The sequence below is a fragment of the Harpia harpyja genome, chromosome 14 (genome assembly GCF_026419915.1).
Source record: "Harpia harpyja isolate bHarHar1 chromosome 14, bHarHar1 primary haplotype, whole genome shotgun sequence".
In the NCBI taxonomy this organism is placed as follows: Eukaryota; Metazoa; Chordata; class Aves; order Accipitriformes; family Accipitridae; genus Harpia; species Harpia harpyja.
Window position 1 is genome coordinate 11940347 of NC_068953.1, and position 16354 is coordinate 11956700.

Sequence of the window (16354 nt, forward strand, 5' to 3'; positions counted from 1 at the left end):
CGAGAACAGCCAGCCCAACTCGGATTTGCAAAGAGGGCTGGTGAGAAAAGCTTTGCTCTGGGGACGGACCCCGCACCGGGGAGCTGCCACGGCCGGCAGGGCTCCCAGAGCTGCCCCACGCTGCTTCACTTGGTGCCCAGCACAATTCTGGCTCATGGGTCCTCCTCGGCTGCAGCTTCACAGTCCCGAGCGCCCGTCTCGAAAGCATCGGTCTCAGCCCCTCTGCAACAGCCCTGTCCCGCAGCAGGAGGGGGATGTGTCCCTGCTCCCCACCCCAGCATGTCCCCTAGCCCTGCCCGGCCGCTGCGGGAGAGCAGACGTGAAATGAGGTGGTGCCTGGGGGTGCTCAGCACCTCCCCAAACCAGCCCCGGGGGTGGCATTGCTCTGACGGCACTCGCTCCCCATTGCACGTGTGGCTCCTCTTGCTCCTCTCTCGAAAGCCGCCCCAGTCCCAACCCCAGCCAAACGGGCTTCGCCGCCGGGTGCGAGCACTCACCGGGGGCACAGCGGGCGTTGCAGCCACCTGTAAATAGGCTGACGAGGATGCGCTCATTACCGCAGCACGCCACAGCAGTGCGGTAGCAGCCCCATGTTATGAGGGCAATAAAACATCGCTATCGGTGCCTTGCTGCTGCTTTTCAGGCACCCGTACTGATGTTTGTATCTGCATTGATTTGTGTCACCAATCACACCCCACAAAAAGAGGAGAGGCCAAATCCTGGCAGATCAGCTGTGGGAAAGGCTTTTCGGGCTTGGATGGAGGCTGCTGCAAAAGCGAGGGCCTGCACCTGCTGGCCAGTTACCGCAGAGCCCTTTGCAGCCTTTGCAGCCAAAATATTGACAGTGTCAACACCGTCCAGCATCATGCTGGCTTCCCAGCAGCCTGGCCCTGCCTGCTGCTGCTGGCAGGGGGACAGGGATGAGGGGGACAGGGACGAGGGGGACAGGGACATTGGCATGGGCAGGGGAGGGCAGGGGGAGGCAGCAACTCTCATCTGGAGATGGGCAGGGCAAGGGGATGGGGCTGAGGATTTGGAGCAGGGAAACGGCCACTGCCTTGAGGAAGGGAAAGGCAGGAGCCAGGGAGAAAAGTCCGCAGGGAGCCCGTGGGGCTGGAGCAGCCCTGCCTGGGGGGGACAGCCCGTGCTGGGCATGGGGAGGGTCGGGGTGCTGCGGGTGGCACTGCGGGGGGGTTGAAAGGGACCCTTGAACATCAGGAGCCGCGGCCCAGGGTGGGGAATGGAGAGGGTGACCCGCTGCTTGGCCTTGGGTTCACATGGTGGTGGGGAGGGGAGGAAGGAGGGAGGGACGGAAGGAAGGAGAGAGGAAGCAGGAAGGATGGAGGGAGGAAGGAGGGAGGAAGAAGAAAGGAAGGAGGAAGGAGAGGAGGAAGGGAGGAAGGAGCGAAGGAGGAAGGAGGGAAGGAGGAAAGGAGGAAAGAGGGAGGAAGGAAGGCGGAAGGAGGAAAAGAGGAAGGGAGGAAGGCAGAGGGAAGGAAGGAGGGTGTGCTGCAGAGAGATGCTAACCAGGGCAGACAGCCCTCTGGGAAGACGCAGCACCAGGACACGTCCCATGTGGTGCTGGATGGTGCATCTCAGGGCTCGGCCCCAGCAGTGTCAGGTGCGGAGGCTCCTTGTCCTCTTCTCTTACATTGGTATTTAATGCTGGAGCAAAAACCCTGAAAAAAAAAAAAACCCAACTTTTTCCTTAAAAGACTCCACTCCCTTCTTAACTTGCACACCACTGCAGTAGATCCTGGTGTGCAATAACACAGGGACAACACTGTTGGGATGCAGAGTATTGATTCCTGCTTCCCAGCACTTGTCTGGTCCCTCCAGACTTCGCTGCTCAGAAATAAACTGCTCTGGCACTCAGGGCTGTTTTTTCACAGAATTACAGAGGCTGGCAAAATTGCCTAAGTACTGAGCACCTTTTGTTGGGCTGCGTCTTTGTATCTTCCAGTGTATTTTGTGCTTCTCTGGAAGATGAAAAAGGGCTCCTGGAAAATCAGGAAGAAGCAACAGGCTTGGATGCAGTTTTGCTCCTGACTCAAGCATCTTTCTGACATTCTTAGGTCCCTGAGGGCGTGGGGATACCCAGGCCTGGGGGACGCCAGCTGTGTCCCCGCGCTTTCTCTGCCTCCTGGTTTTCTCTGTCCCAGTTATTCTCCAACCTGCTGTACCAAAGCTCCCCCGGCACAGTTTGGGTTGAAGCTGCCATGCTTATAGCGGCACATTTTAATCCAGACCACAATATTATTACTGCAATAGCAATATACAGGTGCCCCGCTGGCATCAAGGCACCTGAGTTGGGTGCAAGGTGCATGCAAGAGACCGTTGGTGCCCTGAGGAGCTGCTGCTGAGTTCAAAGCTTGCCATCAACATGCAAAATTGAAAATATAAAGGATTTCTTTCTTCCTCAGCACCAAAGGCTGGAGGTGTGTGACACCCTGGGCCTGGCCGGACACACAAGCCTTCATCCCTCCCTGTGCAGCAGCATCACTGAGTGCACGCTGCAAAAATCCCAAATCCCCCCCGGGGGTTAGGAAAAGCATCGAATACTCTGGGGGTCCAGTAGCACCCCAAGAGATTGCAAAGGTTTCCAAGGGGGCCCTGGCTGCAGATTAAATGTGATGCTATGGAGATACGGCCAATGGGGGAGATGGCTGGGGATGAGGGAACAAGGGATTTCAGTTGCCCCATGCTTGTGAGGGCTCTACCCCTCCTTAATGGCCTGGCTGCTACAGCGTGGGCAGGCGAACCCAGCCCCTCAGCTGAGCGGACAGCTTGGGGCTGGCAGCAGCCCCACCTCTGCTCCCACGTCTGGCAGCACTAAGAAAAGCCCAGTGGGGCAACGCCGGTGCCCAGGGCCCCGCTAGGCGAGGCCCCCACTCTGCAGACACAGCGGGAGGGCCACGGCAGAGCTGGGACAGCCATAGCTCTGCGCCCTGCACCTCTGCACCGTGCATCTCTGCATCCTACACTCCTGCACCTCTGCACTGTGCAGCTCTGCGGTGCCACTCCATGCACCTCTGCACTCCTGCACTGTGCACCCTGCACCTTGTACTGCACACCCAGCACCTCTGCATCCTCACTTCTGCACCTTGTACTGCACAACCAGTACCTTTGCAGCCATGGACCTCTGCAGCCTGTGCAGTACACCCTGCACATCTGCACCCTGCACCGTGCACCTCTGCACCCATACACCCTGCACCTCTGCACCCATACACCTTGCACCTCTGCACACATGCACCCTGCAGCCATACACCTTGCACCTCAGCACACATGCACCCCTGCACTCATACACCCATACGCTCTGCACCCATGCACCGCTCACCCCACCCCTCCCCTCCGCCCGGCGCCTGCGCACGGCGGGGTTTGGGCCTCGGCGGGCGCCGTCGTCAGCTGACCCGAGCCGGAAGTGCGGGGCTCTTCCGGACGGCGGCGGCGGCCATGGCTCTGGACCCCTGGTGAGCGCCGGGCCGGGCCGGTTCATGGGCGCGGCTCCCCCGGGCAGGGTGCGGGGCCGCCGGCTCCCCCCGGGGCCGCCCTCGGAGCGCTCGGCCGTCCGCCGGCGCCGCGAGCCGGCCCCGATCCTCCCCGGTGCCCGCCGCTGGCGGGGTCCGGCCCCGCTGCGCGGGGCGGGGGGGGGAGCGGCGCTCACCGGCGGCCTCTGCGGGCCCGTCAGCCCTGCGGCGGCGAGCGGCGGAGCCCCGGGCCGCGCACCGCCAGGCCTCCCTCCGTGCCGTGCGGCGGGGGGGGGCGCCCCTTCCCCACAGAGCGCCTTCCCCCCCCACCCCCCCCCGCCCCCCCCCCCCCCCCCCAAAAGCCACTTTCGGGTAATCCTAAAAAGCGGTGGTTTACGCGCTGCTGGTTTTCCCACAAGCCGGGACGAAGCGGGGCCGAGCTGCCGTCGGAAGGGCCGGGGGGAGGCGGCGGGGCGGGGGGGGACGGGGACAGGGCGCGGCGGCGGGGCTAGCTGCGCCTCTCCCCCGCAGGCTCTCGCTGTACGGTGCCGCCGGCCAGATCGCCCAGGAGATCGCGGAGAAAATCCAGGAGCGTAACCGCTGCCAAAGGAACGGGGAGAGTTCGGCCAAGGTACCTCTCTGCCGGCAGCTCCGGGCTTCGGGAGTGTGGACTTCTGGGGCTAGGTTTTGCTTTTAAGCGTTCGAAACATCACTGTTCTTTAAGATTCCCGTAAAGAAAAGAAGAATACGGTTTCTAAATTGACGGTGGCTTTTCAGTGTCACAGAAATAACCTTGGATTTAACAGTAAGGAATCTTTTATGCCTGCAATAACGCTGGCTTTACAAAAAGAGAAAAGGAGAAGCCGTGGGGGTGTTGGGCGCACGCTGCTGGCTGCTCAGGGCTGTCGCTGCCAGGAACAGAACTGCTTTCGGAGATCCTGAATCTAAGAGCTGTTGGGTTGCACGTCAGCTTCTGCGCGCTCCTTTCTGCGTAGATATTGGGTAGATATTTTTTCCCCACGAGGCTGGCTGGCTGGCTTCCTTTCTGCAGTGGCTGTAGATCAGATGAAATAATGAATTTTGCAGCCTGTTTTAGCTACGTTTCTAACAAAATACAAGACCAGAGTTAAATATGAATGAGAAGCAGAAGTTAGAGCTTACCCAGGGTATTATGTTCTCCACCTTTTCACACTTCCTGTTTAAAAAATAAAAAGTTTCTCAGGAGGCTGCTTTTTTTAGGACTAAAAGCCTTGTCCTTTCCTTCAAAAAAGCGTAGGAGTCTGCTTGATAGCACACCCTAGGGATCATGCCATTAACTTCTCCCTTGACCACGTTAAGAAAAAGCCTGCAAGCCCTTGAGTTAATCTTTATAATAATTTGCATAATTAAAACCTCACTGTTTCATTTTGTAGACTCTGCTCCTTTCTAGCAGGGTTGTAATGTGGTGTGCAATCACTGAGTCTTCTTTGCCAGTCTCTTTGCTGATAGGTTTTAAAATAAAATGTCATTTTTCAAATGTTTCCTTTGAAGAAATGTTGAAGAAAACTGTGTAGGCTTTGTACAGTGATCAGTGCTTTTTAATGAATGACTCAAATTTGGCATGAATTGAAAAGAGGTTTCAGAAGGCCCAAATAAGTGGGATTTGAGAGAAATATTTTCTCTAGCTGTAGAGTTGAGAGGAGTGTTTAGAGGTGGTGAGTAAAGTCCCTGCTTTCAAGATGAAGTGTTAGAAATTGTACAGATACGCTCAAGCAATAGCAGACTTATAAAAAGATTGCTGCTTAACCCATCTGTATTTATCGAGGACAAAGTTCTCTATTTGCATCATCACTATCTGTGATGTGTTCCAAAAAACCCCAACAAATGGTTGTATTGGTGTTGTTTGAAGCCTTTCTTGTACTGTAACTCTCCTAGGTTGTGTTTTATGGAAACATTACATGGTTGACTTATTTCTTCATAAAATCATTTGTTCCATGCCTTGTGTTTTCCAAGCACAGTTTCCCTTTAATCCATTAACAGTTAAAGATGAATATTTGGCAGTGTTTGATTCTACTATAAACAAGTTTCCAACAATGAGAGAGTTGTTTTCATAACAGAAATGCATGTTGAGAAATCCACGGCTGAGCAGTCATATATTCTGTGACTCCTGAACATTTTAACAGAGGAAAAAGTCTTTGTACAATATTTGCCTGGTAGGGAGAATGTAAACAAGTTTTTATTTTTATAGTATTTTGCCATTAGCATGGCTAAAAAAATTTACTGCTGAGCAAAAAATAGAGCATAAAATTTAAAATGAAAAAAAAAAGAAAACCAAAACAACCCTGTAGGGAAAGATTTCAAGCCAGCACTTACCATCTGTGAACTCTACTCTATTGAGCTGATCTTAAAACTTCCATTGGCTTCTTTTTTTCTTTTTTTTTTTTTTTTTTCTCTAATGGAGGTGAAATCGTTTGTTATAGCACTGCAATTCCTAGCCAGAGTAGCAGAGGGTATCTATGTTAGATGACTTTCTTGGATGTGTATACCTTTATGTTACTTTGCCGTTCTGGGTCAATTAAATGCAGCATACTCCACCTGCACATGAGTACATGTGAAATGAAAAGACCTTTTATTACCTGATTGCAGAGCTAGAGGATATGCAGCAGCTTGAACTTTCCTAAAAGCCTTTATATCCCATCCTGGCTTTGGAAATGTTGCCGTAGTGTTCAGCGGCTTTGGGTCTGAAGGTGGATTTTGGCTGCATGCTCTCAAGGCTGCCTCAGTGTGGTTGCATCTGCTTTCCGTTGTTGTATTTGGTAGTGTTTGAGAACAAGTTTCGCTGAGTCAGAGAATTAAACTTCTGAAGCTATCAGGGGATTTTTTGGGAACTCCTTCTCCATCCGGTGCAGATATCAAGTGCAGTTTAGCTCTAAGCAGGATCCTTGCAGCACGGTGACTGCTAGTGAGATGTTGGTGTCTGGCTGCTACCTCTGTCTTCAAGAATGCAGGAATGAGAGTCAAAGCAAATAATTCCTTCTCTGTTACTAGTTCATCACACAGAGCATCTGAGGTTGCTAATCATTATAACCCACAGCGGGGCTAGTATCTTTTAAACAAGAAGCACATGAAGACTTAATTAGCATAACTTGCATAGTTAATTGCAGTTACAGTGTTTTTTCCTAGTATGTTGTACATAACTGGAATGAAAAGAAATAACATTTAAGGACGAAAACCCCAGAGGATAATGTCAGCCTAACTTGGGAAGGGGTGGGGATAGAGGAGGATTCACGCAGGCCTCGGGCTTGCTTTCAGCAGGGAAGAATGTGAATGCCTTAACTACATTTTTAGTAAGAACAGACACATTTGAATCTTGGGCAGCTCAGTTGTGAGAAAGGGTCGGGAATCATAGGTGCCACTGAGAAGGGAAATGGAGGAAATCTGAATTTCTCTGGGATCTTTAGTTTAAAGTCTGGAGGAGTTCAGTGGAGGGAATGTCTGAACCTGTAGCAACCTTCCCTCTAATCCTGGGAGCTGGGAAAGAAACCTGGTGGCAGAAGAAGCTGGCGCCAGTATTTGTATTAAAGATCAGAGGAAAGAACTGGAAAACTAACTGGAAAATATTAAAATGTGCTGAAATGTTTTGCTCATATAAAGGAGTGTGTTTATAAAGACTCGAAAGAAAGCTCTCCATGTTAAACAGCATTAATGCAATAGAATTGTGTTTGCAAAACTAGTACTATTTATCTCATTATTTTGTAAGCAGTCCAAACCAGTTAAGTGTATTGTTCCCTTTGTGGTTCTGAGGCAGGCTTTCTTGCTTTAGAATGGAATCCTTCACACCAGTATAGCTGAAGTTAAATATATTGTCACCTGCATGTAGTAGTATTAAATTTTATGCAAATATAACTCAGACCAAAAAAAAAAAAAATCTCTTTCTTCCCCTTCAGCTCAATGTGATTATCAGATCATTGTTACAGAATCTCAGAGAGAAGATTGATCAGCTGAAGGACTTACTGCTTCGGGCTGTGTCAACACACCAAATGTATCTGTGTAAACATCAACCTTTCTGTATTGTGGGAGAGGGTGGAAAAATATGCTATAATTGCTCTGCCAGGCAGTTAGGGTTTTTCCCTCGTTCCATTTTTAGAAGACTTTGTCACTAGAACTTTGTCCGTCCTGCTGTTTAATATTTTCATTCCAGCTGTAGTGTAGGAAGATTTGGGAGCCTGGGCATCTCTGGTATGGTGGGCTTTGGTTACGTTTGGATCGTAGAGAAGCTTAACAAGATGGTCTGAATAATCTCAGAGCTGCCATTGTCTTGCCTGTGCACTGTGCTGACAGTACTGATTGAGTGGTTGGTTTGTGAGCTAAGATCGCTCATCTGGCAGAGAACTCGCTAATCTGTTATTTTCTCTTGGCTCAGTTGCTGGCTGCAGGAGCGCCAGTGCTTGCAAAAAGGAAGGATGAAGCTGTGTTCAGGGTGTGGGCAGGAATGTGGCAGCTCTGACTTGGACTGACTTAAGCAGCAATGGAACTGCATCTTCAGAATGATGTCAAAACGCTTTAAAATATGCCTTAGAAAAAAAATCACAGGTTTTCTTCTAGGAACATTACCCTGTGGCCTGGCTTGAATTTGCTGTTCCTTCCATATGCTGGGATAGTCAGGCTTAAGGAGTCAAGTACGTCCGTCTCCCTGAAGATATCCAGCAGCAATCTGATTTAATGAATGAATGTTTAATTTCAAGCTTACTATAGCAGAAATCCCTTCGAAGCATGGGCCTCCTGAGTGCTGTGCTGAAGGCCAGGGGTAAAACTTCCCTGTCCAGTGAGTGCTTGAGAGCAGATGAATGCTACAACTGTGGCAGAAGACATACACAAATCAGTTTAGCTATTGCATAATCTACTGAACAGTACTTGGAAGAGAGTTAGTAGTCCTTCAAAGTGTCACAAAGATTAATTAAAAAAAGCAAACACATGTCCCCTGTCAATGCCTCAGCACTTCAGGGCATCTTGTCCTTCAGAGATACTGTGTGAATTGTTTTTGTGCTGCGTCAGTGGCTGTCGGGGTGTTCTGCTGATGAATTGCAAACGGAAACATGCTCAAAATAAATTTTTGGTTGTTTGCCCATCACTTGGCTGGGAGGTACTCACCTGGTCAGTGTTATGACACTCCAGTGAAATAAGATGTGAAGTACCCTGCTGATTTTAAAAGCTCTATTCTGCTTGGACTTGCCCCATTTATATCACAACAGTATAAGTTGGAGCTCTTTTAAAGACTCATCTTTCCCTGAACTTAACCCGTGCAGTACTGTTGTACATTGTCAGTGTTACAGAAGAGATCAACTGTGTAGGACTTCTTAGTAATAAATGAAAGAAGAATTATGTTGGATTTTGGAGAGGGAAATGCTATTCTTAATACTTATGCTAATTTGGCAGTAAATAGCCTTCCAGTTCTCTTATTACTTTGAGATGATGACCTGAAGGTCGCTCTGTGGTCACCGTATGAAGCTTTTTCTTTGAGATATGTAAACTTCAGAAACACATTTAGAATAACAGCAGATTTCATTCAGAAATCTGTGACCTGTTCTCTTAGGTGTTACAGCCTTTCCTTGAGTTAAAATAGTTACTCTAGTTAATTTTGATGATCAGGAGGTCTGATTTATTTTAAGAATGTATAACAGGTATTATTTTATTCACTAAAATTAAAGTTTTTCAGTGTTTTTAAGTTTGGTCCTTAACCAAGTATCATCAGCACACAGCTGGAGGGAGACAGGAGGCAGAATTTGGTGGATGACCTTCTCACACGACAGAAACAACTTCAGGCATCTTACAAGAATGAAGGCACAGAACCAGATGTGATAAGGTATGGCGCTGTCACCTTGAATGAACAATGTGGTTTGTGCTTTGAGTGTGTCTGAAGATAATGTTAAATGCATCCATTGAACTCATGTACCTCTACATGTAGCAAACTGCAGTTTCATTTGCTTAGAAATCACATGCTTTCTTTAGGGACAGTATCATGTATGTCTACAAAGCTGGGGAGGACGAGGGAATGGGGAGTTGCTTGGAAGAGGTAGTAGCTGACTAAGTGACCCAGTAGAGTCAGTCACTGAGTTGGACTGGTGGGTGCCACCATACAAGGTCTGCATGAATTGTTGGAAAGAAAAACTGTCAAGATGAGGCTTAAGCTTCAAACAGTCCCCAGTGATCATATTGTGTAGCAGTCAGTGGGGGCCTTCAGATGAACTACATTTTAATTTCCATTTTGGTGTGTCCTTCACAGCTGGGAAAAATAATTATGGTTAATAGCCTTCAAGTTGTGCTCTCCTTATGCAGTTCTCGTATAGCCCCTTTCTAGTGGAAGGAGTTGTATCTGTCATCTCTAATAGGTTCTCGGAAAGAGTTGATCCCTGGTGGTCTCTGTCTGATCAGGAAGAAAGGTAGAGCCTTTTCTTGAAGTGTGAAATTCAGGCCTCTAGCCCGAGTTAATAAATTATTAGTAGTGCATAAGTTTGGTTTGGTGGGAGTCACACAGGTGCTGTGTCCATAACATATGAACCATGTTGGGCATAGACTTGGTATAACTATATAAGAAGACAACTCTTACTGCAGATGTTGCAGTCCTGCAAACTCAATGTGCAGTGCAATAATGAAGGATGGGTTGTTCCTAGTGCTTTGTTAACAGCCTTTTGAATTTTATCTGTTTCTGGTTAGGTCAGCACCAGCTTTTGCCTATGGAATTCCACTCGCGAGTATTTGCTCCCCTTGGCTGTGCCTCAGTTTTTGGTAGCTTCAGTTTCTGCACAAGCATGCATCTTGCTGAGGAACTCCTTGCAGCTACTTTACATCCAGAAGCTTTTATGTCTCACTAAAATACCAAATTAAAAATGCTTGCTGAGCAGCAGAATTGAGAGATTCCTGTGAATTTGTTACACTTCTCTTTCCGTTCTCAGTTCAAATAGCATAACCCACCCTCACTTTTCTCCTTGTTCCTCCTCTTTCCCAGTGTATTTTCAGCGACATCCCCACTGGTCATGAGAGTGTATCCTGGGTCCAGCCTGGAGCTCTACATGTGCTATAGAAGGTCTAAAGGCTCTGCTAATGAGGTTCTGTCTCTTCAGCCTCTTCATCTGTGTTGTAAAAGTTGTTTTTTCTTTGAGACTCCTTTTTCTTCCAGTGTGCTTAAACTGCCCAGTGAACAAATTGCTGGAGGAGAGAGAGGAGAAAAGGGGTAGCAATAAATAAGCCTTGTTCCTAAGCTGGTAGCCAGGCTGTCATTTCCTCCTTCCTCTGCAAGCAAACGGGTAGTAGGTCTACTGTCTTAGCACAGGATTAGGGCCGTGGATGTCAGAATTGAAGTGGCATGTGTTGAGGGACAACTTTGGAACCATCCTTATGATTCACTAGGTGATATGCTTTGATCTCTATTAGCCCTAGGCCAACATTCATACAAAAAATGAAAAGCCCCTCTGTCAGAAAGTATGAATTACCCGTCCCCTGACCCCACACAGGTCACTAAATACTGTTCTGTGTAAGAGTTACCATTTTGGCTAAATTCCAGTGCAGGTAATTGCATTTGCTCTTCCTAATTTTACCTTTGCAGATTCAGGTAATCTTCTGTCCTGCAAAATAGTGCAGAAGAGAAGCAGAGCTGCAGTCTCTCAGTCTACAGAGCTTGCTGTATTTCCACAGTCAATGAAATGACTCTCAAGTGTAGACTGTAATTGGTAAAACTTTGGTTTAAAGCCTCATATTTTTAAAGAAGTGAACACAGATTATCGGAAGTTCCATATGAATCATGTCTGTTGGGCCCAGCACCTATTTTGTTGATGTGTGGGAAGCTTTAATGCAGCAGGCACAGACTTCTTAGGCTGGTTGTGGGTCATGCAAGGGGCTGTGCTCTGCCCTCTAAGCACTGCACAATGCTGCATGTGTGGTCTGGGTCATACGATGTGGCTGAGCACCTCTGCTGACCCGTGGTGTAGCAAGGTCTGCCTCTGAAGAGTGCAACTGTACTTCTCCAATATGGACATGTGATAGAAATACATATTTTAAAAAATTTTTAACTTGTGCTTCTAAGTGGCAGATGTTTTCTAATGCACTATGTTCACTGGACCTTTTCTGTAGCAAATACACAGTGTTGTATTTTATACATGCACATGTAAGGTTACTTGTGGGAGGGAGAGAGTTAGAGCCCTCCTGAGAAAGTTTCTCACCTTTTTGCAGTATGTCAGCCCTCAGTCTTAGAACAGAACAAAACTTTGTGTACTTTTAACTCCTCACACTTTTGAAGAAATAGGTGAGCGTTTTTGCTGATGTTCTTTGAGAACCAGTCCCTTCTCAGCACTGTGCCCTTGAAAAAGGCAGAGACAGTTTTGAAGCTATTGTATAGTAAAAAATTGGGTACCAATGTGAGCGTTGTGTCCTACCATAGCTGTTGAAAATAAGATATTTTTTTTTTTTTTTTCTGGCTTGTTTATTTTGTGTATCTTGGAGCAGATACAAGAGTTACTCAAGGTTTAACTGATAGTTTTCTGTGTTCACATGTATATTCGTGTTTTGTGGGGGTCTGTTCAGTAACATGGTGTAGAGGTTGGTTTCTGCTTGCTTTTGTTCTCCGGTGCAGTGTTTGGTACAGCCATAGCACATGTTTCACTTTATGGTTTCTCATCTTCGCGTCACTAGATGTTGTCAATGCAACACCTGCTGCAGATAGTAAAACTGTAGATTTTGATCGAATCCACTAATTGTTCTAGGTTTGCCATTCTCCAGAGCGCAGTGCAAATCCAGTTGATGCATTGGTGCTGGCTTTTACATCTATCGCTGAGTCAACCGAAGCATGTAAAATAGCAAGTAGGCAAAATGTCTATGGGAACTGATGATGTGAGAAAGCTCTTGTGTGTCACCTGCTCTGAGCAGTCCATAAACTGATCTGACGTTCTGAAGCATGGCCATCCCTGCTGTGGCAGGGCAGCATTGGCATGCTACTGCTGTGGAGCAGACAGAGGGCAAGGATTCAACTTAGAGCTGCCCTGGCATAAAGGTGTCGAGGCAGATGGGAGGAAAATACCAAAATCCCATGATAATTTCAAGCTCCCTTAGAAATGACCAGGGAAACCAGTATTTTCCAGCACAAGATAACATCAGAGACAGTATTTATTTGCTAGTGTTGCAAGGCTTGAAGTTTTATAGTTCTCTTTTAACTTCTTTAATTAAAAATGGATAAAACTATGCCAACTATTCTCTGCCTGGTGAATTCACACCCCTTCCATACTCTCCCTTGTAGGTCTTGTTTTCAGTGCTGCGGGCAGAGACATAGCCAGGGCCTGAATCTTGTTCCAGTAAGTCAAACCTTTCTCTCTTGCCTGAGCCTGGCCTCCATGTTGGTTGGTAGGGAAGGATCTTGTCTCCCCAGCCTGCCATACTGCTTGTAGGAACAGAAGATGACAGGTTCTGGTAGGGTTAAGCTGCTATTTACAGCACTGGGTTTCTCTAAAATTGTTGCAGACTTCTGGAACAGGCTGCTTTGCATTTCAGTAGGTGGCAAAAACCTCTCTTCAGTGTGTCTGAAGTCTGAAAGTCAGCTTTTCCCACTGCATTAGAAAAATCAGCACATGTTGTTTGATTAAGTTCTAGCAGTGACACTTTTCTCTGGTTTTGTATTGGTTTTCCATATCTAATCCATCCCTGATGTGACAGCACACATTTTCAGAAGTCTTTTTCTTTCCAGCAGTCATTCCTTTCATTAACCTTCTTGCACCACTGATCACATATTTATTTTCCCCATGGCCTATAACTGTGAGGGTTTCACTAGAATTAATCTTCGTTTGTATTTGGTCACCATTCAGTGATTTTTACATCCTTTGAAAACTGCTGTAAAGCTATTTCTGATTGTGAAGTACAGTGGCCTTAATGCTCTTAGTATTTATCCTAACTGACAACTTGGGCCAGAACACAGGGCAGGACGCTACGTTACTTTGGTATAGCATTAGTTTACTTTCCGGCGTTGTCGGCCTTAATTAAGATGCAACTGGAATTTTCCAGGGGAAAGGTTGTGCTGTTTATGTGACTGCTTGACTAGGGTCAGTTAAATTTTCTTTAATTGGTTTTCAATAGGCAATTTCAGTATCTTCTCCCCTCTTTTCTCCTTGGAAAGAGATCTGTGCAGGTTATTCTATCAGAGGCTTTAATGGAGTAGAAGTCCCTATGGTTTCACGCTATTTGAAAGCAAGAAGTGAAAAAAACAACTAGAAACGTTGACTTTCTGGAAATCACAGTATCAAAGTTTTGTGAGTCTTTAAACATTTGTGGAGGCAAAGGGATCAAGAATATTCCTCCTCTTGCCTGACCAGGTAGTCAGTATGTAGAAGTATATGTTGATCACCAGTGAATAAATAAATTGTGTGTACTTTAACATGCCTTTCTTGGTTTCTCTTTTAATTTCTCAAAAATATAGAAAACTTTTGATAGCTGTGGGACACAAAATACCTTAAGTAATAGCTACCCTGGATAACTTTTAGAAGAGTCCATATTTTTTTTTTTTTTAATGTGGGTTGCCATTTTTTCTGCTTAAATACTTTTCTGTCAGATGTAGGACATTTAGGTCTTATTCCAAACAGGCATTTTGCCTAATGCCAAATAGGCATTGAGTGCCCAACTTTAATCAATAAGCCATTAGGTGCTTAAATGCTTATGTGAACCTGGCTTTTGTTTATGGAAAAGCAAATGCTCTTTGGAAAACAAGATTAAAAATAGTTGTTTAGGTGCCTTTAAAACTCCTTCCTGATTTCCTTCCTCCCTACCAGTTAGTGTCGGAAGCCCTCCCAGCTGCAGCTACAGCGTTCTGACATGGGATGCAATTAGCCTTGTGTCTAGGAGATCGATGGAAAGGGTGGAAAAAGAGGTAAATTGTCCATCCAGAAACCCATGCTTGAGAATGTCTGAGGCTTGAGTCATAAGATCAAATCTAGGGGCCGGGGCAGGATTTTTCCAGGGTTAATGTGCCTTTGGCTGTGTAGTCATGAGCCAACATGGTCATAATTGTCTCAACACCCTCCTCATCCACTAAAGTGTGTCTCTGTATGTGGATCATCTCCCGTCGTACCACTTGTCACCTGGAAGCACTCTGTAGGTTACAGCATGTGCAGACGTGAGTGTGTCCTCATGCAGGCAGCAGGTACAGCGCCTGTTTGGCTTACCACAAAACCCAAGGGTTGTTGAGCCCACCCCAAATTTAAGAAAAATTCCAGTAAGATAGTGAAGTCTCTGGTCTGTGTTCAAGGGACAGTTTGTGTCTCTCTTCTTTCAGAGCATACCAGAGGTTCCGTAAGGGCATGCTGGGTCTGTAGTGAGACTAGATACCAAGCTGAGACCTGCTTGGAGGCTCATGTTCCTGTTGCTTGTGGTCACGCAAAATTCAGCTGCCACACAGAGAGCAAAGGTTCAGGTGTGAACTTAGTACTGCGTCTTGTCCCGAAAGTAGTCCTCTGAATGGCACTGAGGGGGGAGTCCATTGCCTCGGGTGCAGAGATGCGAGTTGCAGGTGATGGAGTTGTTGATCATTTTGTGAACAGGACAGATAGTCTCACCGGAGTAGATTTGTCCCTTCACCTTTTCTCTGGATGAAATTATACAAGATGCAGCTTCTTTCTAGAAAGAATTCTCTTTTGTAATTCTCTCACTCCTGAGGAGTGCAAGTGGGCTGTAGAGGTGAGACTGTTTCGATGAGGACTATATAAGCTGTTTTATAATATATTTAGTATTGTGCTATGTCCAATCTTGCATAGAACATAAGGGATGGTGTAGAAAGAAGATGGTAATATTTGACAGCAAGATTAATCTCTGACGGAAATGTTTATTGTGTGTATATTTTGAGGGTTTGCATAGGAAAGTGAGACTGCTATGAAATAAAATGTGAGTGTAAATGTTGTTATAAAGATAACCTTCCCTGGGGATGCTTACCCTGGTGTAGGGGTACCTCCTCTGTGTAGTTTCTTGCCACAACGCCTCCACTCAGACACTCAGCATTTCGAATGGATGTGTTATTCCAAGTGCACCTGTACAACTGTGCAAACACACTTCCAGCTTGTTGCTTGCCTTGTGCTGCTGCTCCACGGGCACCTGCTGTCCTGTACAAGCACAAGGTGGTTGGGAGCTGCTTGTTTTGTGGTGCGAAGCTGCTGTGCCTATGTTGTGGACAGGTTTTAGTGGTCCTGGAGGTGCCGCAAAGTAGCTGTGTTCTGCAAATCAGCTCTCCGGCATCCTGTGTGGCAGCTGGCTTGTGCAGCTTCCAGTCATTGAAGCCAGTGGGGACCAGTTAACCGAACCATAGGTAAATGGTGTCAAGAGCAACATGGCATTTCCTTGAACATGAGATGTGCTGCTCTTGGTTCTTGTGCTGGTAGAGCTAGGGAAGTCCTCTGCCAGCTGCACGGAATGCTGCCCCTTCTGTAGGCTTCCTGTTGGGAGCAGTTCTTGTGGGGAAGTCTCCACCTGGGAAGGTACCTGAAGGGGATTTGAAGTGCTTGTGCTCATGTGGCTTCTCCTGGGGTTTTTGGAGGGGGAGAGAGCTTTTGTTTTGTATGGTAAAATTATACTTGTTTTATTTACTAGCTTGGAGCTTCCTAAAATGCACTGCCTGCCAGTGTGAGCAGTTAAATTGTAAGTGAGAGAATACCCCTGCTTCTTCGCCATTGCTGTGGAGATTGACCTGTGAAGCAAGCTGAGGTGCCCTGGGCACTTCAAAGAGCCCCACTGTATAACTGTATCGTTAAGGGAATGTTCAAGTGATCATCCAACCAATTGTCATATGACCCAGGTTTTGTTTAAAATTCAGTCTTGCTGATCAGTCTTCTAAAGCCGTAAGCCTTGATGTGTGGCCGTGGTCTAAAGTAAGTGCTGGTTGACTA

At 47.0% G+C, this 16354-nt stretch overlaps 1 protein-coding gene across 2 annotated transcripts in view; it reads left to right on the forward strand.

The window, feature by feature from the left end:
• The first annotated feature begins 3403 nt into the window (after window positions 1-3403).
• Window positions 3404-16354, forward strand: part of STX8 (syntaxin 8) — a 114221-nt gene continuing 101270 nt past the window's right edge. For both annotated transcript variants that reach the window (XM_052807207.1, XM_052807209.1), the window contains exons 1-4: window positions 3404-3470; window positions 3999-4098; window positions 7394-7488; window positions 9199-9309. In XM_052807207.1, coding sequence (XP_052663167.1) covers window positions 3454-3470; window positions 3999-4098; window positions 7394-7488; window positions 9199-9309 — 323 coding nt within the window. In that variant the 5' untranslated portion in view covers window positions 3404-3453. The remainder of the gene's footprint in view (window positions 3471-3998; window positions 4099-7393; window positions 7489-9198; window positions 9310-16354) is intronic.